This window comes from Electrophorus electricus, chromosome 25 (genome assembly GCF_013358815.1).
Source record: "Electrophorus electricus isolate fEleEle1 chromosome 25, fEleEle1.pri, whole genome shotgun sequence".
Classification (NCBI taxonomy): Eukaryota; Metazoa; Chordata; class Actinopteri; order Gymnotiformes; family Gymnotidae; genus Electrophorus; species Electrophorus electricus.
This window is the reverse complement of record NC_049559.1, coordinates 64,489-89,292: the sequence shown is the minus strand read 5'-3', so window position 1 is coordinate 89,292 and position 24,804 is coordinate 64,489. Positions and strand designations below refer to the sequence as shown.

At 39.2% G+C, this 24,804-nt stretch overlaps 2 protein-coding genes across 2 annotated transcripts; both read left to right on the top strand.

The window, feature by feature from the left end:
- Nucleotides 1-3: 3 nt before the first annotated feature.
- LOC113588864 (motile sperm domain-containing protein 2) lies at nucleotides 4-16,978 on the top strand. The gene is made up of 15 exons (XM_035523041.1): nucleotides 4-117; nucleotides 208-265; nucleotides 1,661-1,816; nucleotides 3,049-3,135; nucleotides 3,919-4,073; nucleotides 6,605-6,665; nucleotides 7,655-7,693; nucleotides 7,836-7,960; nucleotides 8,426-8,599; nucleotides 12,735-12,853; nucleotides 14,911-15,004; nucleotides 15,389-15,485; nucleotides 15,786-15,915; nucleotides 16,123-16,225; nucleotides 16,484-16,978. Exons 1-15 carry the CDS (start codon nucleotides 85-87, stop codon nucleotides 16,622-16,624), a joined length of 1,572 nt encoding a protein of 523 aa, XP_035378934.1. The 5' UTR covers nucleotides 4-84; the 3' UTR covers nucleotides 16,625-16,978.
- LOC118240806 (motile sperm domain-containing protein 2-like) lies at nucleotides 11,298-23,836 on the top strand. The gene is made up of 7 exons (XM_035523042.1): nucleotides 11,298-12,734; nucleotides 20,730-20,848; nucleotides 21,764-21,857; nucleotides 22,242-22,338; nucleotides 22,639-22,768; nucleotides 22,976-23,078; nucleotides 23,337-23,836. The coding sequence occupies exons 2-7, from the start codon at nucleotides 20,739-20,741 to the stop codon at nucleotides 23,475-23,477; spliced, it is 675 nt and encodes a 224-aa protein (XP_035378935.1). The 5' UTR covers nucleotides 11,298-12,734; nucleotides 20,730-20,738; the 3' UTR covers nucleotides 23,478-23,836.
- The last annotated feature ends 968 nt before the right edge of the window (nucleotides 23,837-24,804 follow it).

The following is a 24,804-nucleotide window of genomic DNA, read 5'->3' as shown; positions in this document are numbered from 1 at the left end:
GCAGTTGCACAGAATTCCCAGCCGTAGACGGTTACGTGCAGGAAACAAGCTCACTGTTAGGGTGAAGAGTCAGTTCGTACAAACATGGCCGACGCTGGACAGCTGGAAGCAGAACAGGTTGGCGGTCTTTGAATTACTGAAATATACTAAATGTTTTTTGTTTTTTTTAATGTCAGCCTTCGTTTAATTCAGTATTATCTCTAAAAGGATATCTACAGCAAGATCCAAGAAACACGTCAAAGATTCAAGGACGAATACATTCAAGGTGAGCTGTCAGTAAGCTAGCGGTAGCTAACTAACGTTAGCCTGCTAACTTTCCCTATTGATTAGTGTCAGTTAGCTGCTTGCTGCGCTATCTATATCACGTAGCCTCTGCGCAGATCGGATAATCAGTGCCATAAGTATTCAATAACGGCGTTTGTAATTATGCAAGAATCCGCACTATCTTCAGTTTAGTCTGAGTGTTCTCTGGATGACTTTTTAAGATCCAGATGGAGACAGTCTCGGGTTTTTGAATAGTAAACTGGGATAGTTTGCTAGTCAAAAGTGTAATTAACTTGAAAGACGTAAAGCTAACTAAGTAATTTAGGTACCTGAAATTAGCTCGCTAGCTAGTTTATACTTCCATAATTACGGGGAAGTTTAGGAGCATTATAGATCATTTGTGCTCTCCCTAAGATGTATGTTTGGCTAAATGCAGTAACAGTTTTGTTTAGGTTTTCATGGTTTTCCGTTCCGAAACAATCAGTATACGCCAATTAATTACAAGATTAAGTAGGATATTTATTTAATTGTAATGCAAATATTGGGTGGTCCTGAGAATGAGAGCGTTAAGCATTTCCACTCTGAAACTAACAAAACATTGCACCACAAATTGTTCAGTGAAAGGGGTGAAAAGTCAGTTCTGTCAGCTTCACACCTCACGTTACTGGACAAGCAGACAGTGACGCACATCTAACATAGTTGATTTATATTATGCACTGATAACAACGCAGTACCTTTACAGATTCACAGAATAAAGTAGCACAATGACAGTAGGAAAACTCTCCCATGCTAATGATAAGGCTACATGCATCAAAACTAACTGGCACTTCTTAAAGTAGGCTGTAGGCTACTACTTCAGTCTGAGTGCATTATTGGTATGATCAGTATTTGAATTGGTCAGGGTTGGTTTGCAAGCCGAACTCCATATCATGTATAATATTAACGGAATTCTGATTTATTCATATTTTATGGAATCTTTACCTTTTTACCTCTACATTCTTTCAGAATTCAGGGGATATTCACTTCCGAAGCAGCAGAGGAACAAATACACATTGTACATATAAATACAAATCATGTAAATACAAATCACATTATAAATTCAAATGATGATGGAAAAATCCAAAGGAAGGAATATGAAAAGTTTCAGAAATAACAGGGACTGAAAGAAGAAATAGAACATAGAAGGTTAACATTAAGGTTGTTCCGGTCTTGCATCTTGTAGATGTGATCCCTAATCTAGAGCAGTCACCCCATCGGATACCAGGAATGAAATTTTTAGATATATAAATTTTGTATTAAAAATAATTAATTAGGTGAATGAAACCAGTTTGCATTCATTTTGACCATAAAACCCTATAATGCATACCAGTTATACTACTACTAATAAACATTTCAGATTCTTCTGACAAATATGACTCCAGAGATGTGGAAAGACTCTTCAAGGACGACGCTTTGGTTGAGTGCTACCTAACATGGAGACTGTTTGTTGTGGAGGATGCCCTGAAAATGATTGACGAGAGCTTTCAGTGGAGGAAGGAATATACTGTGAATGGTATTTACGTTAATATCAAAATCTTTTGTTTAACTTCTGTGTTTCCTTATAGCAGAGGTATTCAGATCTCAGTCATCCAGGCCCTCCCTTTATATAGAAGACAATTGTGATGACAAGGTGGCTAACCAGTTACATTAATCATTTAATCAACTATAAGGTATTACAAAATCCAGGACCAGATTAGGGTTTGAGGTCCAGATTTGAATACCACTGCTTTATCGGTTTCCTCTTCCTTATTTCTACCAATTTGGCTGTAGTTAGTCTGGCATGACATCTGTTCCTGTGCTACTACTATCACAGTGTAATGGCCATATGTTACTTTCGATATGCATGACTCCATGCTCATATCGACTCCATCTGCCGCGTCCTGTGCCACTGTCAGCCCCACGGCGTAGCAGAAGCCTTGCAGCCCTTTGAAGAGAGCTCTGTGCAGGCTGTGAAGCTAGTTTTACTAGCAACTGCGATGGTGGATTAGAAAAACATAGTAGCGAATGAGGTTTCATTTATTAGCTAAAAGAGTTTTTTCCTTTGCCAGATCCCTGTTCTGTGTTCCATTTTTACATTTACTATAAAATCGTGTCCTCTGAAATATGGGGATTTTTGTGTACACGTATAGCATACTATGGTAAAAAATGGAGCACAAAATGCAGTCTTTCACAAACACTGATTAGGGATGCTTTCTGGTTATCTCGCCTTTTTACACAATTTCTTATGAATGTGGACTCCTTGCTCTGGAGCGTTAATACAGGCACAGACAAGATGAAGAGCCCAATTCTTCTGCAACAGCAAGCAGGATTAATCAGGAGCTTTTTTGTTTTCCTGAGTGGATGATTTCTTTGGTCTCAACTTAATGTAGACAGTTATTGTTCTTGTACTGTGAGATTCTTTATACACCCTGAGGTGTAGATAGTCACATCTATTGTTCAGTGCTTAATTACTTTCCTTGAAAAAGTAGCACAGTTTTATCTATATCATTTTAAATGGCTTTAACTAAAGAGAAGTCATTACAAGACATGTCAAATGGCAGCTATGCAATAAACTGAACTAAAATGATTTTCTCCAACAAGATCTATGCAAAGCTGGGCTTGTAACTCTTAATGAATACAATGAGAAATGATGGCCCTGATGTAATTATGGTCTGTTTCAGTTGACATTCAGGTTGGTGTTGAGGAATAACCAAGTGCCGTGGTTTTGGATGTGTGCCAAACTGAAGCATCCTGTTGTTCTCACAGATCTCACTGAGAACAGTATTCCAAGGTGGACATTTGAGACAGGAGCAGTCTACCTTCATGGCTACGACAAAGAGGGTCACAAACTGTGTAAGTTTTCACTTTGAGCACATGTGAAAGTGGTTATTACATTTCAGGAGCTTTTATATGGGCTGTTGTGTTGTTGTGTGCGCCTGTTTTTGTTGTTTTGTTTGTTCTGTTGGTTGATTTATATATATATATATATATATATATATATATATATATATATATATATATAAATAAAAATGTTTTGTATATATCACTAAGAGGTTCTTGACTTAAGTGCACTTCATTGGTGGGGCCTGAGTTCATTATTAGACATTGACTGTGCAGTTTCATTATGCTGATTTCAGTCTCAACGCAGGTTTGAATCAGGCCAAAGTATAAGACATAATTTGGCCTAATTTTCTTGTGTTATGTTACTATGCTAAAACCCAGAATTTATAATAGGTAAATATTAAATGGATTAATCATTCCAGTAATCTGAATGTAGGCAACATCTGAAGCTGTGCAATGAGAAATGGGGACAAAAAAATAACTGCCTGTCTTTGCACAAGAACACATGACAAACCACACAGTAAAGCACAAAGCATGAGAAGTGTCAAACAGCGCTGGTTATTGCACTTTTAAACAAAGCCAGGCTACATGACACTTCCTCCTCAGCCTTTTAGAAGTGAGCCTCAAAAGCAGAAGTTTATAATCTCATTCACTATGTTCTGACAGAGACAAAAGCTTGGTGAGCTAGTGCTAGTGTGAGTTTGTTCTGTTGCAACAATAAGTAAATTGCACTTAACTGCATATAACTGAGCATGTGCAAATAAGGGGCTTTTATATGTGGCTTTTTGCTTGCAGTTTGGTTCAAGGTGAAACTCCACGTCAAGGACCCAAAGACGATCTTGGACAAAAAGAAGTACGTGGCGTTCTGGTTGGAGCGGTATGCTAAGCGTGAGCCCGGCACGCCCCTCACCGTTGTCTTCGACATGTCTGAGTCTGGCATCAGCAACATTGTAAGTCACATTCCCCACCTTAACCCTGCCCCAGTGAGTTCATCACAAAATCCCCTCCCTAACCCCGCCTCATGAGCACATCATAAGACACATCCCCTACCATAACCCCGCCCCATGTAATCATCACATCCTACACCCTAACCCCGCCCCATGTAATCATCACATCCTCCACCCTAACCCCGCCCCATGTACTCATCTTCACATCATCCACCCTAACCCCGCCCCATGTACTCATCATCACATCCTCCACCCTAACCCTGCCCCATGTACTCATCATCACATCCTCCACCCTAACCCCGCCCCATGTACTCAACACATCCTCCACCCTAACCCCGCCCCATGTACTCATCATCACATCCTCCACCCTAACCACGCCCCATGTACTCATCTTCACATCCTCCACCCTAACCGCGCCCCATGTACTCATCTTCACATCCTCCACCCTAACCGCGCCCCATGTACTCATCATCACATCCTCCACCCTAACCCCGCCCCATGTACTCATCTTCACATCCTCCACCCTAACCGCGCCCCATGTACTCAACACATCCTCCACCCTAGCCGCGCCCCATGTACTCATCATCACATCCTCCACCCTAACCCCGCCCCATGTACTCATCTTCACATCCTCCACCCTAACCGCGCCCCATGTACTCATCTTCACATCCTCCACCCTAACCCCGCCCCATGTACTCATCTTCACATCCTCCACCCTAACCGCGCCCCATGTACTCATCACGCCTTTCAGCAACTTCTCCTTTTTTAACCATATTTAAAAGGACCCACTGATGTACATAGTTGCCTCATGGTGTATATGTTGATTAATTATTTTAAATACAACTACTACTATTATATGGTTGTTACATTTTTGGTAGGGTACTTGCAGCTTTCTTTACAGTTTTGTATAGTTGTAGAATTTCAAGGGAAACCATGTCAAATTTCTATGAGAAGACTGGTTAAGTATTACTATAAATTGTTTCTGTGAATCAGGTCCGTTTTAGTCTTGTCCATTTAAAACGTATATCAATATATTACCATTTCTTACTTAGGGTCACAAACTTGCAAGGGTATTTTTTGACTTAAATTGACACATTTGTAGAAAAAAATATATTTCATATCTGCGCTCTCTTTTTTGCAGTGGTATATGTTGTATGTGAAGTTGAGGTTCCAAAGTATGTCTCCTCACTTTATTAGCTGTCCGTGGCTGACACACTGAGGGTTAGGTGATGCTCAGCATTAATGCTTTTCAGATTAAAGTAACCTCCTAATCCTGTTGGTTAATCCAGTTAATGGACCAAATCCTTAGTCACTGGCTCCTCTGACCTCTGTGTTGTCACATTGCTCCTCTGCTTGCTCCTGGTGCCTCAAGGAGAATAGGACCAATTTAATAGCACAGAGCAGATAAAGCCATAACCCTAATCAAACTTCTACAAATTAAGGGATTAGCAAACTCTTTAATCTACTTTCATTATATGGAAATAGATTGGTCCTCCATTTTTCTTAAAACAAAGTTTGCCTCTTTTCATTAGTATTAGTTAGTGATAAATTTGTCTTGACTAATTATTTTTTAAGATTTTAACATTTTATTTTCATTACGATGCCTTACCTACTTTGTTGACAATGATATTTTGCTTTGTCTCCTGGGGATCTCACTTTAAGGATATTTGTAAAGGTAATTCCTTCACTGTAATTGAAATACATTTTTGTGGGTTTTCTCGGGTGTTGCATGACAGTCTTGAAAACAGCCTTTAAACAGCCTTTATTTCAGACTGTTCAAATTCAGATTATTTGTTTTCCTGTTTTTCTTCTCTTTCTACATTTTCTATATACCAATCTAATGCCTGAAACTGGATATTTAAAACCCTGCTTTTGTAGGAACAAAATAGATATTATTTACCCAAGAGTTGGATCTCCTGAGGCAATGATATGGACAATAAGTTTGTGTGTCAACATTAAGCCAAGGTCATTTATGAATGGCAGAGTTGCACAATTGCCCCCAGTGACTACTCTGAATGTGGGCTGGTTGGTTTTGCTCTTTTACCCTGTGCTCCCAGCTCTCCCGTGGTGATTAAGGCTAAGGTTTGGACAGGAAAGCTGGCCTTGCATTAGTGTACAAGGCCACTTTTCACCCAGAACCACGAAAGATCTTTGGGCTGGCAGTAGCACATGATATAAATGGCCTTGTGAAAATCTGTTGTGTGTGCTTGAGATTTGCTGCATGGTGTGTCCTGTCCATGGTATTTTTGACTTATTTTCCTTTGACTCCTTTTTACACTGAAAACCAAACTTTCAGACTGCGTCTGAAACACTGAATTAGCAGTGGTAGCGCAGTTCAGAAGATCTCTTGACAAAATCTTAGGTGAGATGAAGGGGGTTGTTTTTACTACTCGAGGCACTGAATAATCTCACCTTGGATAAATAGTCTCTTCACTGGATGCCCGTTAAAAACCCTGTTCATTACTCTCAGACCTCACTTAGCACGTAGCAATCATCCCCTCCTTTTCTCTCTCATACACCCTTTTTCCCCACAGGACATGGACTTTGTGAAGTATATCATTAGCTGCTTCAAAGTGTACTATCCAAAGTTTCTGTGTAAGTGCATTCACTTATTTTTCTACACTCATGTTTCTTTATAAATCAGCTGTATATTTAAAAGGACTGGCCCTTGCCACCTTTCCTCCTCCATGCTTATATAACCAGAGCACAATCCCTTTACTCAGTCCTATTCTGCCATTGTTCACACTAATAGAGGTGCTCTAAGTAGACGATATAAACATGAAAGTACCAAGCAAATGAAAATAATAAAAGCATCAAACAATAATTTGAGGCATTAATAAAGAGATGCAATGTCATTGATAGAAAAAAACGAACAAACGTATTCCTTCTTAACTATAAACTGGAGCATTCTACAAGAACAGGTCGGCTATAAAGTGTCGCAGTTAAGAGCAGACAGTTTGGGTTGAAGGTTGCATGTAGCTTTCATTAAAAAAGTTATAATCCTGTCCAAAATCAGAAAGGAATATAGCATTGACCCATGAACTCATGACCCGTGAGCACATACACATTTTCTTACTGCTACAAGGTCATGGATTTGTGCTCATTATATTTTTGGCTTGGTTATAAGTCATTATAAAAATGATGGCGCTGTCAAAATGATGGCTCGGTCAAAGTTTTTCAGTAAGGAGGTGTAAATTGAATTATGTGGCCATTTCAGAGTTGCTTGTTATTACTGAGTTCTTGTTTGGTCAAAGGTGAACGCTCTTACATACCTTCCTCTGGTGTTCATGAGGGTTTCCAGTATATGCAGTGGAAGGATCCGCTAAGGATCTTAACTGTTCACCTCACTGAGATCCCCAGCTACAGGTAGCATATATATACAACTGGGAACTGAACTCAGATAGTGGCGTGGCAGTGTCAGAGTGCTTGGTTTAAAGTATGATCAAAGAAGAACTACAGATACTGATGAATCTTTAGATGTTCATTAGTCTTTGAAGTTGGGACCTATTGTTGTTAATCCCTGCTTTATTTATGTATAGATATGCTTATTATGTTAATTAATGTTTTTATTCTTTTCATTTTAGCCAAAATGATCATGTATGAGATGCCTTGGATTATGAATGGTGAGGCTACTCTGTTTTTCCTTATTTTAAAGTTTAAATAAATCAACACCAGCACTGGTGATACATCTTTTGAATGGCTAATATTTTACATTTAATGTGCTGTACTTTTGATTTGGAAGAATATCTTTCCTGTTTGTGACAGCTGCCTGGAAGATTGTTAAGACATGGTTGGGCCCAGAAGCTATCAGCAAGTTGAAGTTTGTTTCCAAAAGTGATATTCAGACGTACATCAGCCCTGAGCACCTTCCCCCTCAAATGGGAGGCATGGTATGATCTATCAGTGTAGTGTATGCATGCATGTTTTTGTGTGTATGGACAATTATGACTGTTAAAATGATACATTATAGTTCAATTAGATAATGGATTTGCTCTTCTAATGGTTTTGTTAAATGCCCAGCTTGCTAGCTTGTTATTGGTGATTCTGTAGGCATGAAAACTCTCTGAGCACTCGGGTGCAAAGATGCAAGGATTGCAAAGAATGATTGACAAGCACAAAAAATGTTTATGTAAAACCTCCTTGGTGCTACCTGATGAGGACGACCCACTGAAACCCATAAGATCATGGTTTCTCCAAACTTTGCGAGCAGCAAAAGCCAAGCATCTTACTGGTTAGCACAGCACTGTAAAAGGAACTGAAGACTGCTCTGATGGAATATTCCTTAATATGTAATTCAAGTGAAGAGAGGTAAGTTCATTCTTTCAGGTATAATGTTGCATTGCATTGTTTTGTAGGACCAGTTCAAATACAGCTACCCACCCCTCCCTGATGACGACTTCCAATCTCCCATATGTGAAAATGGACCAATTGTCAGCGAGGATGAGAGTGAGGCGAAAGAGGCAGAGTCAGAATGTAGAGATAGCCTGGAGTCGAGTTTTAATACAGAGCATGGCATCAGACTCAAGAAGGTACAAGTCCTTTCACTCACCAACTCTGGAGACAGTGTACCTTTTATCTAAGCTTGAAACATTTATACTGCTGTATTTAGGCCTGCTCTACTCTTTAATTTAATCTGTTGGTTTGTTTTTTTTACTTATTTAGCTTGGTTTCAATTAATAGGTCAGAAAAAGATTTTACTGACTACTGACGTTAGCTGACATTTTGCTAACTGCAGACGTTTGCTCTCATTGTGCTAACTTTATGCATTTGTTTATGTAATGCCAACGCTATGTTCTGCTAGCTGCTTATATCACATAAACTTCTCACATAATGTTGCCTGTGCTAACTGCCAGTGTTGGTATACATTATAACACATGCTGCTGACATTCTTGCATTCATTTTTGCCTCCATTGTCTCGTTGTTGCCTCCATTAGCACTTTTTTGCCTTGACATTAGAATGCACTTTAGCCTTTAGTATTAGAATGCACTTTGGTTCTAATGCACTTTAGACTTTAGTATTAGAATGTAATTTGGTTCTAATGCACTTTAGTATTAGAATGCACTTTGGTTCTAATGCACTTTAGTATTAGAATGCACTTTAGACTTTAGTATTAGAATGTACTTTGGTTCTAATGCACTTTAGTATTAGAATGCACTTTAGACTTTAGTATTAGAATGCACTTTGGTTCTAATGCACTTTAGACTTTAGTATTAGAATGTACTTTGGTTCTAATGCACTTTAGTATTAGAATGCACTTTGGTTCTAATGCACTTTAGTATTAGAATGCACTTTAGACTTTAGTATTAGAATGTACTTTGGTTCTAATGCACTTTAGTATTAGAATGCACTTTAGACTTTAGTATTAGAATGCACTTTGGTTCTAATGCACTTTAGACTTTAGTATTAGAATGTACTTTGGTTCTAATGCACTTTAGTATTAGAATGCACTTTAGACTTTAGTATTAGAATGTACTTTGGTTCTAATGCACTTTAGTATTAGAATGCACTTTTTACGCCCTACCTACTTCAGTTTCAGGTTAGAGTGCCTCTCTAGCCAAAATGCTGTCATTCTAGTCTTATCTGATATGTTGTGTTGTTGCCTTCAGTTAAAGACTACATCGTGTGTTGTTAGACTAGAAGAGTGACAGTAATGCTACTCTCGGTTTCTTTTTAAAAGTACATGTACAGGAAATATGTTGTCTGTGTCAGCAGGTATGATACTTTTTCAATCTAACACATCTTACAAAACTATATTTGTGAGTGAAACCACTTACATGCTGAGATCTTGAAGTATCAAATGGTTCTTCTGTCCTTTTAGGGACTTTACTTCAAACACACATGCATATAAACACAGTTAAATATCACAAATAGTAAAATATCTTAAAACTGATTCATGCCACTTAAAAAATAATAAAGCTGTCAGACAAGATGTTTACTGGTTTAAATGCAAAAATAACTCACAGTTCAGATCATACACATGCTCATTGGTGTATTTTTGTTACACAATATTTATTTCTAAAGTGGTCAAACATTTTTTTTCTTCCTAAAGAATTTGAAAATTCTAACTAACTTAATTTGAATCTGTGGTGATTTTTCGTATGTGCCCAGTTGACATGTGCAAGTGCTTTGATCTTAGTATCAAGTTTCAAAACGGATTTTCCTGTCAAGAAAACACTCCTCACATCATTACATCACCACTGGCACAAGCAGGGATCATTCATTCTGTTTATGCCAAGCTCTGGTTCTTGTTGTAGTACACTGTTTATTGGTAGATTGTGTATCAGTAGATAGTTTAGGTCAGTGCATTGGCTCTCTCAACAGGCAAAGGCATGATCTCTGATTTTCCTTAAGAATTTGTGTTAATATTTTTTAGATTTGTGATACTTTATAAATTTGTACTAAGAGTCAAACTTGGCAACTACACTCATTTTTATCATTAAAATTACTAATATTCAGTGTACTTGTAAATGTTGGGTTAAAATGATTTACTCTGTTTTGTAATGTCTTGATATTAAGAAACTACATAAGATGACACTACATAGTCTATAATCTCTAATGACAGCATGTATGATTACTTTCATAGTTGTAAAGTAACATTTGTTATGGACTGTTAATATAATGCAATACATTATGGCATGCACTACTTTTAGTTTATGATGCATATCATAACAGTTTCTAGGAAATGTTTCATGAGAATGGAATCTTAGATAACTGCTATATGTGAGTTTGAGTTAGTAGGGATGAGTCAGAATTTTATAAAAATGTCTATTTTAGAACTGGAAATTGGATTGTTGAGATGCAAATTATGTGCACACACTGAATGAGTTTATGAAAGTTCTTGATTGCAGAAGCCAAATATATTGATATAACTATTGTTATATCGCCTATCCCTAGAACACACAGTGCATGTGATAGATAGATAGATAGATAGATAGATAGATAGATAGATAGATAGATAGATAGATAGATAGATAGATAGATAGATAGATAGATAGATAGATAATATATAATGCAAAAAAACCCATTAGATTTCGCATCATAGAGCTTATTCTTTTTTGAAGCCAGTTTTGTTCTCATTAAGCTATGTGATCGTAGTCAAAGTTTGTGCAAATGCGGGTTCACTTTTAAAGTTTAGAAGTTCAGCTAAAAGTTTCCGTGTCAGTGAGGTCTAGACGTTGTTCATCTTCTCTAATTGCTTTGTGTCTCTGTTTTGAAACAAGGACTGGTAAAGCCCCCCGGAGTCACAAGCATGCTTCATCACTTGTGCCTTCTTCATCCTCCTCGTCTTCATCTCGTTTTCACCAGATCTTGCTGGAAAGGTTGACATCTGTCTGCCATTCATGTTTTGTTTGTTGTGCACCATTTTTAAAAAATCAGGTTAAACACAGCACGACTGATTTTAAAGACGAGTGAATGCAACAAGCGTTCTAGATTTCAAGACTTAATGATTGTTTATGGATCAATACATTTATTATTTAATCGTGGAGAGTTTTCTAATGAAGTAATTATTTTGTCCAGATGATTTCATTTACTAAGGTTCTTTGTCCTCGTTTTCATGTCTGATTTTAATGTAACTAGTTAGTGCTGAAGCTATCTTAGCTTGGCATGTTTTTATGACTGACCTTCTCATTGGAAAAGCAATCATTGGGAATCTACCTGTCATGGAAGGATTGTTTTAAATTAAGGTTTTATAACATTTTAGAACATTCCTGCTTATATTTTCAAGTTACTTGCACATAAAAAAAAAAATCTGATATTAATAGTCTGATATTAATGGTTCTACAGTAACTATCATTTTTATCTGAATGTAAGAAAAAAGCGAAATGACTGCCGATATTTAGTAAACAACATATTTAGTAAAGAACACCCCAGTCTCTGTAGGACATCTTGTTGATGTTACCACAGACTACAGAAAACACTTTATAATCATGATTTGTATATCACTAATGCTATGTTTAATCTCAACTCTCAAAATGAACTAAATTTATATAATTGAAATTTTTTTAAGAGCTTAATCTTTAGTGATTTGTGTATAGCAGTAGCTATTTTCCTTGGTGTTTGACCACTGAAGTGCAGTGTTATATTTAATACTGGCATTTGGCTGGAATCAAATGCTAAATAAAGATCCGTGACATTTCAGATCCTGAAGTGCCTCTGTTTGAATAAACCCTTATTATAAAGAGACTCTATTATAATGCTGACTCATTACTGCTGGTGACCTTTCACCTTTCCCTTATGGCATACTTATTGTGCCACATCCCTGTGAATGTGTGTGTGTGTGAGCTGTATCTCATTGTCCAAGCATTACTTCATCTTCTTATGCATTACTTCTGCAATCACTGCATAACACAATTGTTCTGCACTTTTGGTTTAGCATTTTGTTTAGCTGTGTGTGTGTGTGCGCGTGTGTTGTGAATGTTGTGTGAGACAATGCTTTGCTGTGGAGCTGGACCCAAAAAAACCTAATTTGTACTGGTGTGGTCAGTATTGGTCTGTACTGGTGTGGCCTGTGGCCCCATGGGTATCATAATCGTTGGACTCAGCTTGAGTCATGCGTGCAGTTTGTCAATCCATCGAAGGCCTTAAAGCACCACTGCATATGATCACATTCCAAGTGCTTTATGACTGACTGACGGTCAGACAGCTCTCTCATTGTGTTGCAGGTAAATTTCATGGAAGATGTTGCAAAGCAAGATGATGTAGATAGGGCAGACATTTCGAACAGGCAGAAAGGGGCCAGGAGACCTTTGACCACCTTCAAGGGCACACTACTGCACGTCAGGTAAGGAACTGCGCTCACTACCCAGGCTCAGGGTCACACCTGGGAGAGGGTAGAGGCCTAGTGGGTGTCTTGAGGGTAGAGGTGTTGTATACAAGTAACAGGTAGGATACTGTGTGTAGACAGACGTGCTGTAGGGGTAGTGTGCAGGCTTAAGAGTAGTAGAGGTGGTGTGCAATGTTTAGATATTGAGAGAGAGTTTGACGGGTGTAGGGATGAAGAGGTAGGCTACAAGATTTAGGGATAGTGTAAAGAGTGTAAGGATGTAGGGGTAGGCTACAAGATTTAGGGATAGTGTAAAGAGTGTAAGGATGTAGGGGTAGGCTACAAGATTTAGGGATAGTGTAAAGAGTGTAAGGATGGAGGGGTATTTTAAAGGGTGTAGGGATGGAGTTGAGGTATGGAGATGTAGTTTTGGTTGCAAGTTAAGGAAGTTGAATAACTTCTCATAATAGAAAAGGACTGCTGAAATTATGTTCTTGTTTGGGGGCATTGTTGCAATAATGCTTTGTTTATGCATAAAAGTACTTTGACATTTCACAGAAACATGACATTGTGGTTTAATTGGCATGTCTAAATGTATGTATGTATTCATAGCTACAGCATGGCTGGTGAGGTTATAATGATCAATAAAGTGGATTAACTTTATACAATTTGCCAGTTTTAACGAAGTAGGCTGACGGGCCTATTGATGGATAATCTGTGAAATTATCATATAAATAATTATATAGGCTGCTTGCTATAGATGTGACAAGATTGTAATGCAAAGTGTTCAGAAAAAGGGATGAGGTTTGAGATTGTGTTCTACATTTAAAAGATTATTTAAAGTGAGTTACCTTTTGTGTTAGTGTTCGCATTATTTAGGCTGTTGTGACCCAGTCAAGGGTTAAGGGAGTGCTGACAGGAGAACAGTTCAGTGTGCCACAGTATGCCTTCATGTAGGAAGGGTACCATACAGTCATATGAACAGCAGATCTTTCCAATCAGCCCATTCTCTTTTAGTTGCAGATTGTATTCTTGCATACATTTTGTGTGTGTGGTGTGTGTGTGTGTGTGTGTGTGTGTATATATATGTATATAATTTTTTTTTTTTTTGTTAAATACATATTTTTTTCTATCTTAAGTGAAAGGGCTAACAGTTATACCAGCATTGATAATATTGTACAATATTGCAAACAGATTTTATATACCATGATATATTTCAAACATTGAAAAGCCCCATTTAATAAACCTCACTGAACATGTCACCAGTCACATCTACCCTTTCTGCACCAGCAGGATGTTTCAGTGTTCTGAGTCCCAGTAAAAGGATGCCAAAAAGAGCAACATGATGTGTTCTAGCCCAACCGGACGGACCAAGTGCTTTATATATGATTCAATATACAATCAGTAATTTCATACATTTAGACAAAACCAGGCAACCACTTTCTAATGCTTGATTTGATTAGGTGGACCTGTAGATTCTTGACTTAAATGCCAGCAACCAACTCTTGATGTTCTTAAATGATTCTTAACTCGAGTCCCTGTCTTTATCATACTGCATTGAGTCCTCTGTTTGGGAGCAAGATAAAAAGCTTATCGTTGGTGTTGTACTGGTGATAAAACCAGTGCCGTGGAGGCCATATGCTGCAGAGGTCTCTAACCAGACCACAGGTCAGTCACTGCCATGATGTTCGTGTTGGCTGACTTCCGATAGCTCGCTACTCTGGACTCAAGAGTGCTGCTGATTCACTACATATAAATCTAAAACACGTGTGCTTTGCTTAATCATGTACTGCAAAGTGTGTGGAACATATTGCAGCTTGCAGGTACTATAAGCACAGCAGAAGCCAGCTGTTCCTCTGGAGAGACTGGCCTTTGGTAAATTAAGGCAGATCAATACTGCAAAAGTGGCAGAAAAGCCCTTTACCATGAATGTGAATGAAGAGCATAATGAAACGTCTGGTGATTACGCTGCTAGTGCACTCTGCTTTTTTAACGTCATGCCTTTGACTCCTTTTCTTGTTTATATTTGCTCATCTTACTTCGCTTACATCTCTGCCTCACTTTTTTTTTCTTAGTCCATCTGAGGAACTCAGTTTTGGTTCTAGAGATACAGAGAGAAAATGTCTGGTCATCCTCCACAACGTGACCAAAAACCATGTGGCGTTCAAGGTGAGTGGCTATACGCACTCACCTCAGACTCGGTCAGTGTGTGCTGAAGTTTTCTTAATTAATTAAGTAATTTGTCCCAAAGCATTACATTTATTTAAAACCAAAACAGAGGCATCCTATATAAGACACCATGAAGTTCAGAATTAGGCCAATAGACCGATAAGCTTTCATTTAGTGTTTGGCATGTTACTAGTGTTTGACAGAGTAATTCTGTTATGGTTAGAGCTAGTCTATTACCACTGACGTCTAGACGTTTAGAATTATCGATCCTCAGTCAGATTTGGTTATGGCTTGATGCTTCTAGGTGAGCAAAATTGTAAGTTTAAGATCAGTATTAAATTGTAGCTTTAAGGCAGTTTTTGTTGACTGCTGAATTGTGTCCAGGTGCGAACGACAGCTCCAGAGAAGTACCGTGTGAAGCCCAGCAGTAGCAGCTGTGAGACAGGGGCCAATGTTGACATTGTGGTCTCTCTGCATGGAGGTAGGAACCCCAGACACTCGCATAAACCCCCATGGCTTCTGATGCAGGAACTGACAAGACTCCCACGTACTGAATTGTTATGCTTCAGACCTCTGTAATTTTATTTATTAATCATTCATTCAATCCATTTCAAAGTATGGCTGGTGCCAAGCGTGCTCTTTCTGTTGTAGTTTACTGGCTATTTTCAGTCTTGACAATGAGAGTTGGGTTTGAAGTGTAGGGAGACTGTAGCTATGTGTTTGTGCGTGTGTGTTTGTCCACGTGTGTGGATGTTTGTGTGCGTGTTTGTGCTTTGCCTAGGTTACCAGGCCTCTCCTCAGGACCGCTTCCTGGTCATGGCTGCTGAGATGGAAGCAAATGTAAGTGCAGGCTCCCTGGATCTCGCCCAGTTCTGGAAGGAAGTTCCCAAAGCAAAGATCATGGAGCACAGGTGAGGTTTCCTCAGATTGTCTGGAATCTCAGTGGGTAACCTTTCACTAAACTGCGACGTTTAAGTGAGGGTTGATGATGTGTGAATTTTGGTCACTGTAGAAATTCCCTGATTTCAGGCTCTTCTTGTCCACTGCTGAGCAGCTGAAAGCTGACAGGTCTGTGATTTGCAGCCTGCTTCATAACCATGTTAAACTGTTTCCTGCAGACTTCGGTGTCATATTCTTGAGAGTCCTAAGTCTATTCTGAGTAATCTGAGTGACACTTCGTTAGGCACGCCTACCACTGACACCCAAGATCTCCACATGACAGTAAGTGGACAGACACTTCGACTGGCGTGCTTCCAGCACTAGATTACCTAACATGTACTGCTGAATCTTAAGACTGTTCTGTAGGGATTCTTTATTATTCTCCAGAGGTTACTGACTGTGACAGTAGCAGTCTCTCATTGGGAAAGAAAAGTTTTAAAGGGTTCTTTTGTTATGGTAACATCTTCAGATGTAAATAGATGAAGACTTTGACAAACCTGTATTGTATAGCCTTGTTTTGTCTTGCTGTCTATGTTCTAGTTAATGCGAGTCATGGCCAGTAACTCCCGCCTGGAGCAGAAGGTGGACATGTGTTTATGGTTGCAGAAGGTTCTCCTCTTACTGGCATCAGTGTTGCTGGCTTTCAGCTTCTCCACCATCTACTTACTGTGGACATCATAATTTCTTCCCCCCACCCTCAGTAGAACTGCAGGACCATCAGGCTCAGTCAATCAGAGCTTACCGTGCAGCAACACTGGTCAGTCTGCTGCTGTGGCAGTGTGCCTTACTAAACAGACCGTCATAAGAGCCGATTCCTGCCCAAGCAGTGCCACGTTCGCCAGGCATGCTGGATAAGGCAACCTTCTCTCACCTGTTCTTGCATCTAACCATGGCGAGCAGACTGTGATTTAAAGATTAATCATGTATTTTTATTACTCATCATGAAGTAATGACATTTAATTTATAAGTGGTGTAATGTAGCTTGTATAGTAATTATTTAACAATAGAAATACTTTGTGATCAATTGTATGAACATTGAACATTTTAGTATATATATATATATATATATATATATATATATATATATATATATATATATATATATATATATATATATATATATATAATATGTCATAATTTTTTAATAAATATCACGCCTCTCTTGATGTGTGTTTATAGGTTAGTTATTGCAAAAAATGTTGCCTATGTAGTTTCTAAATATTCAGTTTAGTTGTCCGGCACACATGTAGTTGTGTGTTACTAACAGCAGCTTCATAGGAGGCTGGCACTAACCCAAGTGCAGGTTTTCTATGTCTGAGTCTAATTTCTGTCTTCTGGGTGCTACCTTATGCTTCAGGCTATCTCCAGTGCTGGGATAATTGCATAATGCACTTCCTTTTACATCTGGGCTTAAGCTTCATTTGTGTCTGTGGAAACACACCCTGTGTAATTTACTGTCATAGAATCCTGCTCAAGACAATGGTGATGCACATAACATGTCTTTCTTACCATGCCAACTACAGAGAAATCTTCAGCCTTGGCAGTGTTACTCTGTTATTGAAAGATAAACAGTAGTTAGTACTTTTACTAAGATTAATATTTATAATAGGCTTAGTATTTTTAGTTTAGCAATTTCTCAGATACAAATGACTGTGCACTATGTTTGAGGCAGTTGTCCACATAGTCTAGGGTTGGAGTAGAGGTAGGGTTAAGGTTAGGATTAGGCAGCTGTCCACATATTCTGCATTGCTTTGCTGTTCCCTTGCATTTTCTCAAATAGACTTGATTTGTTTTTCACCTTTGCTGTAAGGCAAAACACTGGAAATTATATTTAAATTAAATTATATTTGCACAAGTCTGTGTTTGCCTGAGCCCTGCAGTACTCTTGCTCGAAGGTCTTCTGTGAGAGCTACTTCTAACGGTCATGGATGAGACTAGGGCAGTGCAATTACTGGCAGATTAAGTTATTTAGGCAACAGCTCATTTACACGCCAACATGCGTGTTGACTGTCGAGAGGTTTTGAGTGTTTTTCCCAATAGGGTATTTAGAGAATATGGCCTTGCAGAAGTTGAAAATGCATGCTTAGAGGGGGATCCAGGTCTGACTAAACAGGTTTTAAATATGAATATGTATATGTACACATATCTATGTATTTGCATGTGAATATTGTATTTTTTTTTTAACATGCTGTGATTTTTGGGCACAGCTTCCTGAACACACTTGCAGCATCACCTGTATGGCCATGAGCTGTTCTCGCTGTTTCGTAGCCTTTTCACGTCTTTTCAATGAAGTAAACTGGGCTGAAGAGGACACTGACATCTTTAGGAAAGATCTCACTAAAATGTTCTTTCCCCGAGAACATCCATGGGTTGGTGGCACTGCCTTCGATCCTTGTTTTAATTACGCATACATAAATATCAGAGCAATTAGAGTTGAGAGTTCGAGCAGAGATGGCATAGAGCAGCACAGGGATAGACTGCAATATCTATAACAAGATCTCACGCAACACAGCAGAAACATGCCCCCAACTGTATTAATATGCAAATGTGTTTATTAAAAAAGAGTGTTAAATAACGTCTTTAATGTGTAGCCTATGAGTATGTGCAAAATTACACAATGAATTTTTTTTATTCTTTTTCGACCAAACTCATGATAAGCTACCCAGGCACTGGATAACAGCGTCTGCCAAATGTACAGATCAAATCAGAATAAAGACCTGTCTTGTAGGTATGTGACCTAACCACCTGTACCAATAGTTGTTGCAAAGTCATGATGTGAATTTGGGTCGCTGAATCTACTGACTGGGGGTGTGTTATAGTCGCTGCTGCGTAAGGCCACATCATCTTCCACAGAACATCAGCAGTCATTCATATGAGGGAGCCGGGTGATGATTAAGGCGATGCTTGGGCTGAAGTTCTTGTACGTTTGCTAAAATACCGAGGATGTTAACGTCCCCAATTTCACCAGCTAGTTTGTCGTAACGTCGCTGAAGCACTCAGCGTCAAACTACCTGCACGCTCTGGCTACAATTTTGATCTATTGCGCAAACGTGCCCAAGATGGCGGCTTCCAAATTTAACAATGCGAGTCAACAGTGATGTTCCGTCCATTGTATTTACCGACATATCCGTTGTATATGCAGTCTGGGGTTTGCGCCCCAAGTGCCTTTCGATTTCACGGTAAATGGATCGAGTGATCCGTTGCTTGGCCTAAAAATGGACCACAGTCACACTATCTGCACTTCGACACACCTCGGTAACGACGTTGAACGTTTTGTGCGTGTCTACATCCTGCATTACGGTAAACATAAATATTTGTTTTAGTTAAATGGTATTCTTATGTTCAATATTCTTTTATTAGAACTTGTAAAAGCCATATTATACTAGTTATAACTCCATTGCATTCTTGAAAAACAATTTCCCACATTGTCACTTTTACGATACGAATTGGACTTAATGGAATGTCAACTTCGGTTCCGTATGCACCACCTTTTGAGTTCTATACGATAAACAAATCAAATCGTTATGAAATCACTATATTTTTTGACACTCTTGTATACTCATTACAGGTTGTAACATTTTCTTTCAGGTACACTGTGGTGCATTAGATCTCCGTAAGAAACCTTTAGGATCCATAGTTTTTAGATTTTAAATCTGAACTAAAAGCAGTTTAGAAACCAAACCCCCCAAGTACGAACAAAGACCAGATGAGATATTTGCCGCACAAGTGCTGACAACTTTCATTTCTGTTTCCAATAATTTCTCGTAAAGTCGGTAATTGCAAACGTGAGCATCATCTACTCAAAATTCGTTTTATCTACTATAAAAACACTTAAGTCTGTTTCCTCGTCAGGCTGGAAGCTGAAGTTGAGCTGAGCAGATTTCAGGGGACAGTAAATAAGAGGCCGCTGAAAACTAAGCAAACGGATCGATAAAGTGAATAAGACCTGCACGTGTTAGTATCGACGCTGAAAGACTAATGGCTTCTTTGTGTTCTTTCTTTCTATTTAGGGGGATAACATATAACATAAAACATATTTCACACCAGAACACAACATAAATGCAGTAATAAATGTAAAAATATTTTAAAGTAAAATTTATAAGTGCTTAACAGTATAATAATACCTGTCTGAACATTTCCTCATTGGGCAGTAGTTTATTTTTTCTGTTTGATGCTAAAATTTGTTACTTGTAACAGAACTCATACTGCAGATGAGTCTTATCTAGCTGAAGGATGAACTATACTGCAGGCAAAAGTAAGGTAACACTAGATTGTGGGAGGGTTACCGCTACTAGACTGGGGGGGGGGGGAGCTGTTCCTCTGTTGGGGGTGATGAACTTTTCCTCTGTTGACGGGTTAGGGGTTTGATGTGTAGCTCCATGCTGAAGCAGCAGGTTAACACAGGTCACATGGCCTTTGCTGGAGGCCTCAGAGAGAGGAGCACTTCCACTCATCGTGGAGGCATTCACCTACAAACACACACAACAGTTGGGGGCTGGAGATTTAAAACTGTTTTTAATAATGTGTTTTTACTACAGAAAGAATCAGAGAGGCTCTGACATTACTGTAGGCAAAGGACATGAATAAACAGTCCTCGTAAACAGCACTTCATGTTCTCCCAAACTAACCCTGGCCCCATGCTCTATCAGCAGACCTGCACATGCACGGTGACCCTGCTGGCAGGCCGCATGGAGAGGGGTCACACCGTCCAGTGTAGTCAGATTTACCACCTCACACTGTCCACACACACACACACACACACACACACACACACACACACACGCAGGTAAATTTCATGGAAGATGTTGCAAAGCAAGATGATGTAGATAGGGCAGACATTTCGAACAGGCAGAAAGGGGCCAGGAGACCTTTGACCACCTTCAAGGGCACACTACTGCACGTCAGGTAAGGAACTGCGCTCACTACCCAGGCTCAGGGTCACACCTGGGAGAGGGTAGAGGCCTAGTGGGTGTCTTGAGGGTAGAGGTGTTGTATACAAGTAACAGGTAGGATACTGTGTGTAGACAGACGTGCTGTAGGGGTAGTGTGCAGGCTTAAGAGTAGTAGAGGTGGTGTGCAATGTTTAGATATTGAGAGAGAGTTTGACGGGTGTAGGGATGAAGAGGTAGGCTACAAGATTTAGGGATAGTGTAAAGAGTGTAAGGATGTAGGGGTAGGCTACAAGATTTAGGGATAGTGTAAAGAGTGTAAGGATGTAGGGGTAGGCTACAAGATTTAGGGATAGTGTAAAGAGTGTAAGGATGGAGGGGTATTTTAAAGGGTGTAGGGATGGAGTTGAGGTATGGAGATGTAGTTTTGGTTGCAAGTTAAGGAAGTTGAATAACTTCTCATAATAGAAAAGGACTGCTGAAATTATGTTCTTGTTTGGGGGCATTGTTGCAATAATGCTTTGTTTATGCATAAAAGTACTTTGACATTTCACAGAAACATGACATTGTGGTTTAATTGGCATGTCTAAATGTATATATGTATTCATAGCTACAGCATGGCTGGTGAGGTTATAATGATCAATAAAGTGGATTAACTTTATACAATTTGCCAGTTTTAACGAAGTAGGCTGACGGGCCTATTGATGGATAATCTGTGAAACTGGCCTTTGGTAAATTAAGGCAGATCAATACTGCAAAAGTGGCAGAAAAGCCCTTTACCATGAATGTGAATGAAGAGCATAATGAAACGTCTGGTGATTACGCTGCTAGTGCACTCTGCTTTTTTAACGTCATGCCTTTGACTCCTTTTCTTGTTTATATTTGCTCATCTTACTTCGCTTACATCTCTGCCTCACTTTTTTTTTCTTAGTCCATCTGAGGAACTCAGTTTTGGTTCTAGAGATACAGAGAGAAAATGTCTGGTCATCCTCCACAACGTGACCAAAAACCATGTGGCGTTCAAGGTGAGTGGCTATACGCACTCACCTCAGACTCGGTCAGTGTGTGCTGAAGTTTTCTTAATTAATTAAGTAATTTGTCCCAAAGCATTACATTTATTTAAAACCAAAACAGAGGCATCCTATATAAGACACCATGAAGTTCAGAATTAGGCCAATAGACCGATAAGCTTTCATTTAGTGTTTGGCATGTTACTAGTGTTTGACAGAGTAATTCTGTTATGGTTAGAGCTAGTCTATTACCACTGACGTCTAGACGTTTAGAATTATCGATCCTCAGTCAGATTTGGTTATGGCTTGATGCTTCTAGGTGAGCAAAATTGTAAGTTTAAGATCAGTATTAAATTGTAGCTTTAAGGCAGTTTTTGTTGACTGCTGAATTGTGTCCAGGTGCGAACGACAGCTCCAGAGAAGTACCGTGTGAAGCCCAGCAGTAGCAGCTGTGAGACAGGGGCCAATGTTGACATTGTGGTCTCTCTGCATGGAGGTAGGAACCCCAGACACTCGCATAAACCCCCATGGCTTCTGATGCAGGAACTGACAAGACTCCCACGTACTGAATTGTTATGCTTCAGACCTCTGTAATTTTATTTATTAATCATTCATTCAATCCATTTCAAAGTATGGCTGGTGCCAAGCGTGCTCTTTCTGTTGTAGTTTACTGGCTATTTTCAGTCTTGACAATGAGAGTTGGGTTTGAAGTGTAGGGAGACTGTAGCTATGTGTTTGTGCGTGTGTGTTTGTCCACGTGTGTGGATGTTTGTGTGCGTGTTTGTGCTTTGCCTAGGTTACCAGGCCTCTCCTCAGGACCGCTTCCTGGTCATGGCTGCTGAGATGGAAGCAAATGTAAGTGCAGGCTCCCTGGATCTCGCCCAGTTCTGGAAGGAAGTTCCCAAAGCAAAGATCATGGAGCACAGGTGAGGTTTCCTCAGATTGTCTGGAATCTCAGTGGGTAACCTTTCACTAAACTGCGACGTTTAAGTGAGGGTTGATGATGTGTGAATTTTGGTCACTGTAGAAATTCCCTGATTTCAGGCTCTTCTTGTCCACTGCTGAGCAGCTGAAAGCTGACAGGTCTGTGATTTGCAGCCTGCTTCATAACCATGTTAAACTGTTTCCTGCAGACTTCGGTGTCATATTCTTGAGAGTCCTAAGTCTATTCTGAGTAATCTGAGTGACACTTCGTTAGGCACGCCTACCACTGACACCCAAGATCTCCACATGACAGTAAGTGGACAGACACTTCGACTGGCGTGCTTCCAGCACTAGATTACCTAACATGTACTGCTGAATCTTAAGACTGTTCTGTAGGGATTCTTTATTATTCTCCAGAGGTTACTGACTGTGACAGTAGCAGTCTCTCATTGGGAAAGAAAAGTTTTAAAGGGTTCTTTTGTTATGGTAACATCTTCAGATGTAAATAGATGAAGACTTTGACAAACCTGTATTGTATAGCCTTGTTTTGTCTTGCTGTCTATGTTCTAGTTAATGCGAGTCATGGCCAGTAACTCCCGCCTGGAGCAGAAGGTGGACATGTGTTTATGGTTGCAGAAGGTTCTCCTCTTACTGGCATCAGTGTTGCTGGCTTTCAGCTTCTCCACCATCTACTTACTGTGGACATCATAATTTCTTCCCCCCACCCTCAGTAGAACTGCAGGACCATCAGGCTCAGTCAATCAGAGCTTACCGTGCAGCAACACTGGTCAGTCTGCTGCTGTGGCAGTGTGCCTTACTAAACAGACCGTCATAAGAGCCGATTCCTGCCCAAGCAGTGCCACGTTCGCCAGGCATGCTGGATAAGGCAACCTTCTCTCACCTGTTCTTGCATCTAACCATGGCGAGCAGACTGTGATTTAAAGATTAATCATGTATTTTTATTACTCATCATGAAGTAATGACATTTAATTTATAAGTGGTGTAATGTAGCTTGTATAGTAATTATTTAACAATAGAAATACTTTGTGATCAATTGTATGAACATTGAACATTTTAGTATATATATATGTATATATATATATATATATATATATATATATATATATATATATATATATATATAATATGTCATAATTTTTTAATAAATATCACGCCTCTCTTGATGTGTGTTTATAGGTTAGTTATTGCAAAAAATGTTGCCTATGTAGTTTCTAAATATTCAGTTTAGTTGTCCGGCACACATGTAGTTGTGTGTTACTAACAGCAGCTTCATAGGAGGCTGGCACTAACCCAAGTGCAGGTTTTCTATGTCTGAGTCTAATTTCTGTCTTCTGGGTGCTACCTTATGCTTCAGGCTATCTCCAGTGCTGGGATAATTGCATAATGCACTTCCTTTTACATCTGGGCTTAAGCTTCATTTGTGTCTGTGGAAACACACCCTGTGTAATTTACTGTCATAGAATCCTGCTCAAGACAATGGTGATGCACATAACATGTCTTTCTTACCATGCCAACTACAGAGAAATCTTCAGCCTTGGCAGTGTTACTCTGTTATTGAAAGATAAACAGTAGTTAGTACTTTTACTAAGATTAATATTTATAATAGGCTTAGTATTTTTAGTTTAGCAATTTCTCAGATACAAATGACTGTGCACTATGTTTGAGGCAGTTGTCCACATAGTCTAGGGTTGGAGTAGAGGTAGGGTTAAGGTTAGGATTAGGCAGCTGTCCACATATTCTGCATTGCTTTGCTGTTCCCTTGCATTTTCTCAAATAGACTTGATTTGTTTTTCACCTTTGCTGTAAGGCAAAACACTGGAAATTATATTTAAATTAAATTATATTTGCACAAGTCTGTGTTTGCCTGAGCCCTGCAGTACTCTTGCTCGAAGGTCTTCTGTGAGAGCTACTTCTAACGGTCATGGATGAGACTAGGGCAGTGCAATTACTGGCAGATTAAGTTATTTAGGCAACAGCTCATTTACACGCCAACATGCGTGTTGACTGTCGAGAGGTT

Excerpts from the sequence above, each read along its gene's own strand:
- LOC113588864 (XM_035523041.1), top strand. The coding sequence starts at position 85 with ATGGCCGACGCTGGACAGCTGGAAGCAGAACAG. Across the intron at positions 8,600-12,734 it reads ATGGCATCAGACTCAAGAAG|GTAAATTTCATGGAAGATGT; the intron begins GTACAAGTCCTT and ends ATTGTGTTGCAG. Across the intron at positions 15,005-15,388 it reads AAAACCATGTGGCGTTCAAG|GTGCGAACGACAGCTCCAGA; the intron begins GTGAGTGGCTAT and ends AATTGTGTCCAG.
- LOC118240806 (XM_035523042.1), top strand. The coding sequence starts at position 20,739 with ATGGAAGATGTTGCAAAGCAAGATGATGTAGATAGGGCAGACATTTCG. Across the intron at positions 20,849-21,763 it reads GGCACACTACTGCACGTCAG|TCCATCTGAGGAACTCAGTT; the intron begins GTAAGGAACTGC and ends TTTTTTTCTTAG. Across the intron at positions 22,339-22,638 it reads TGTGGTCTCTCTGCATGGAG|GTTACCAGGCCTCTCCTCAG; the intron begins GTAGGAACCCCA and ends TGCTTTGCCTAG.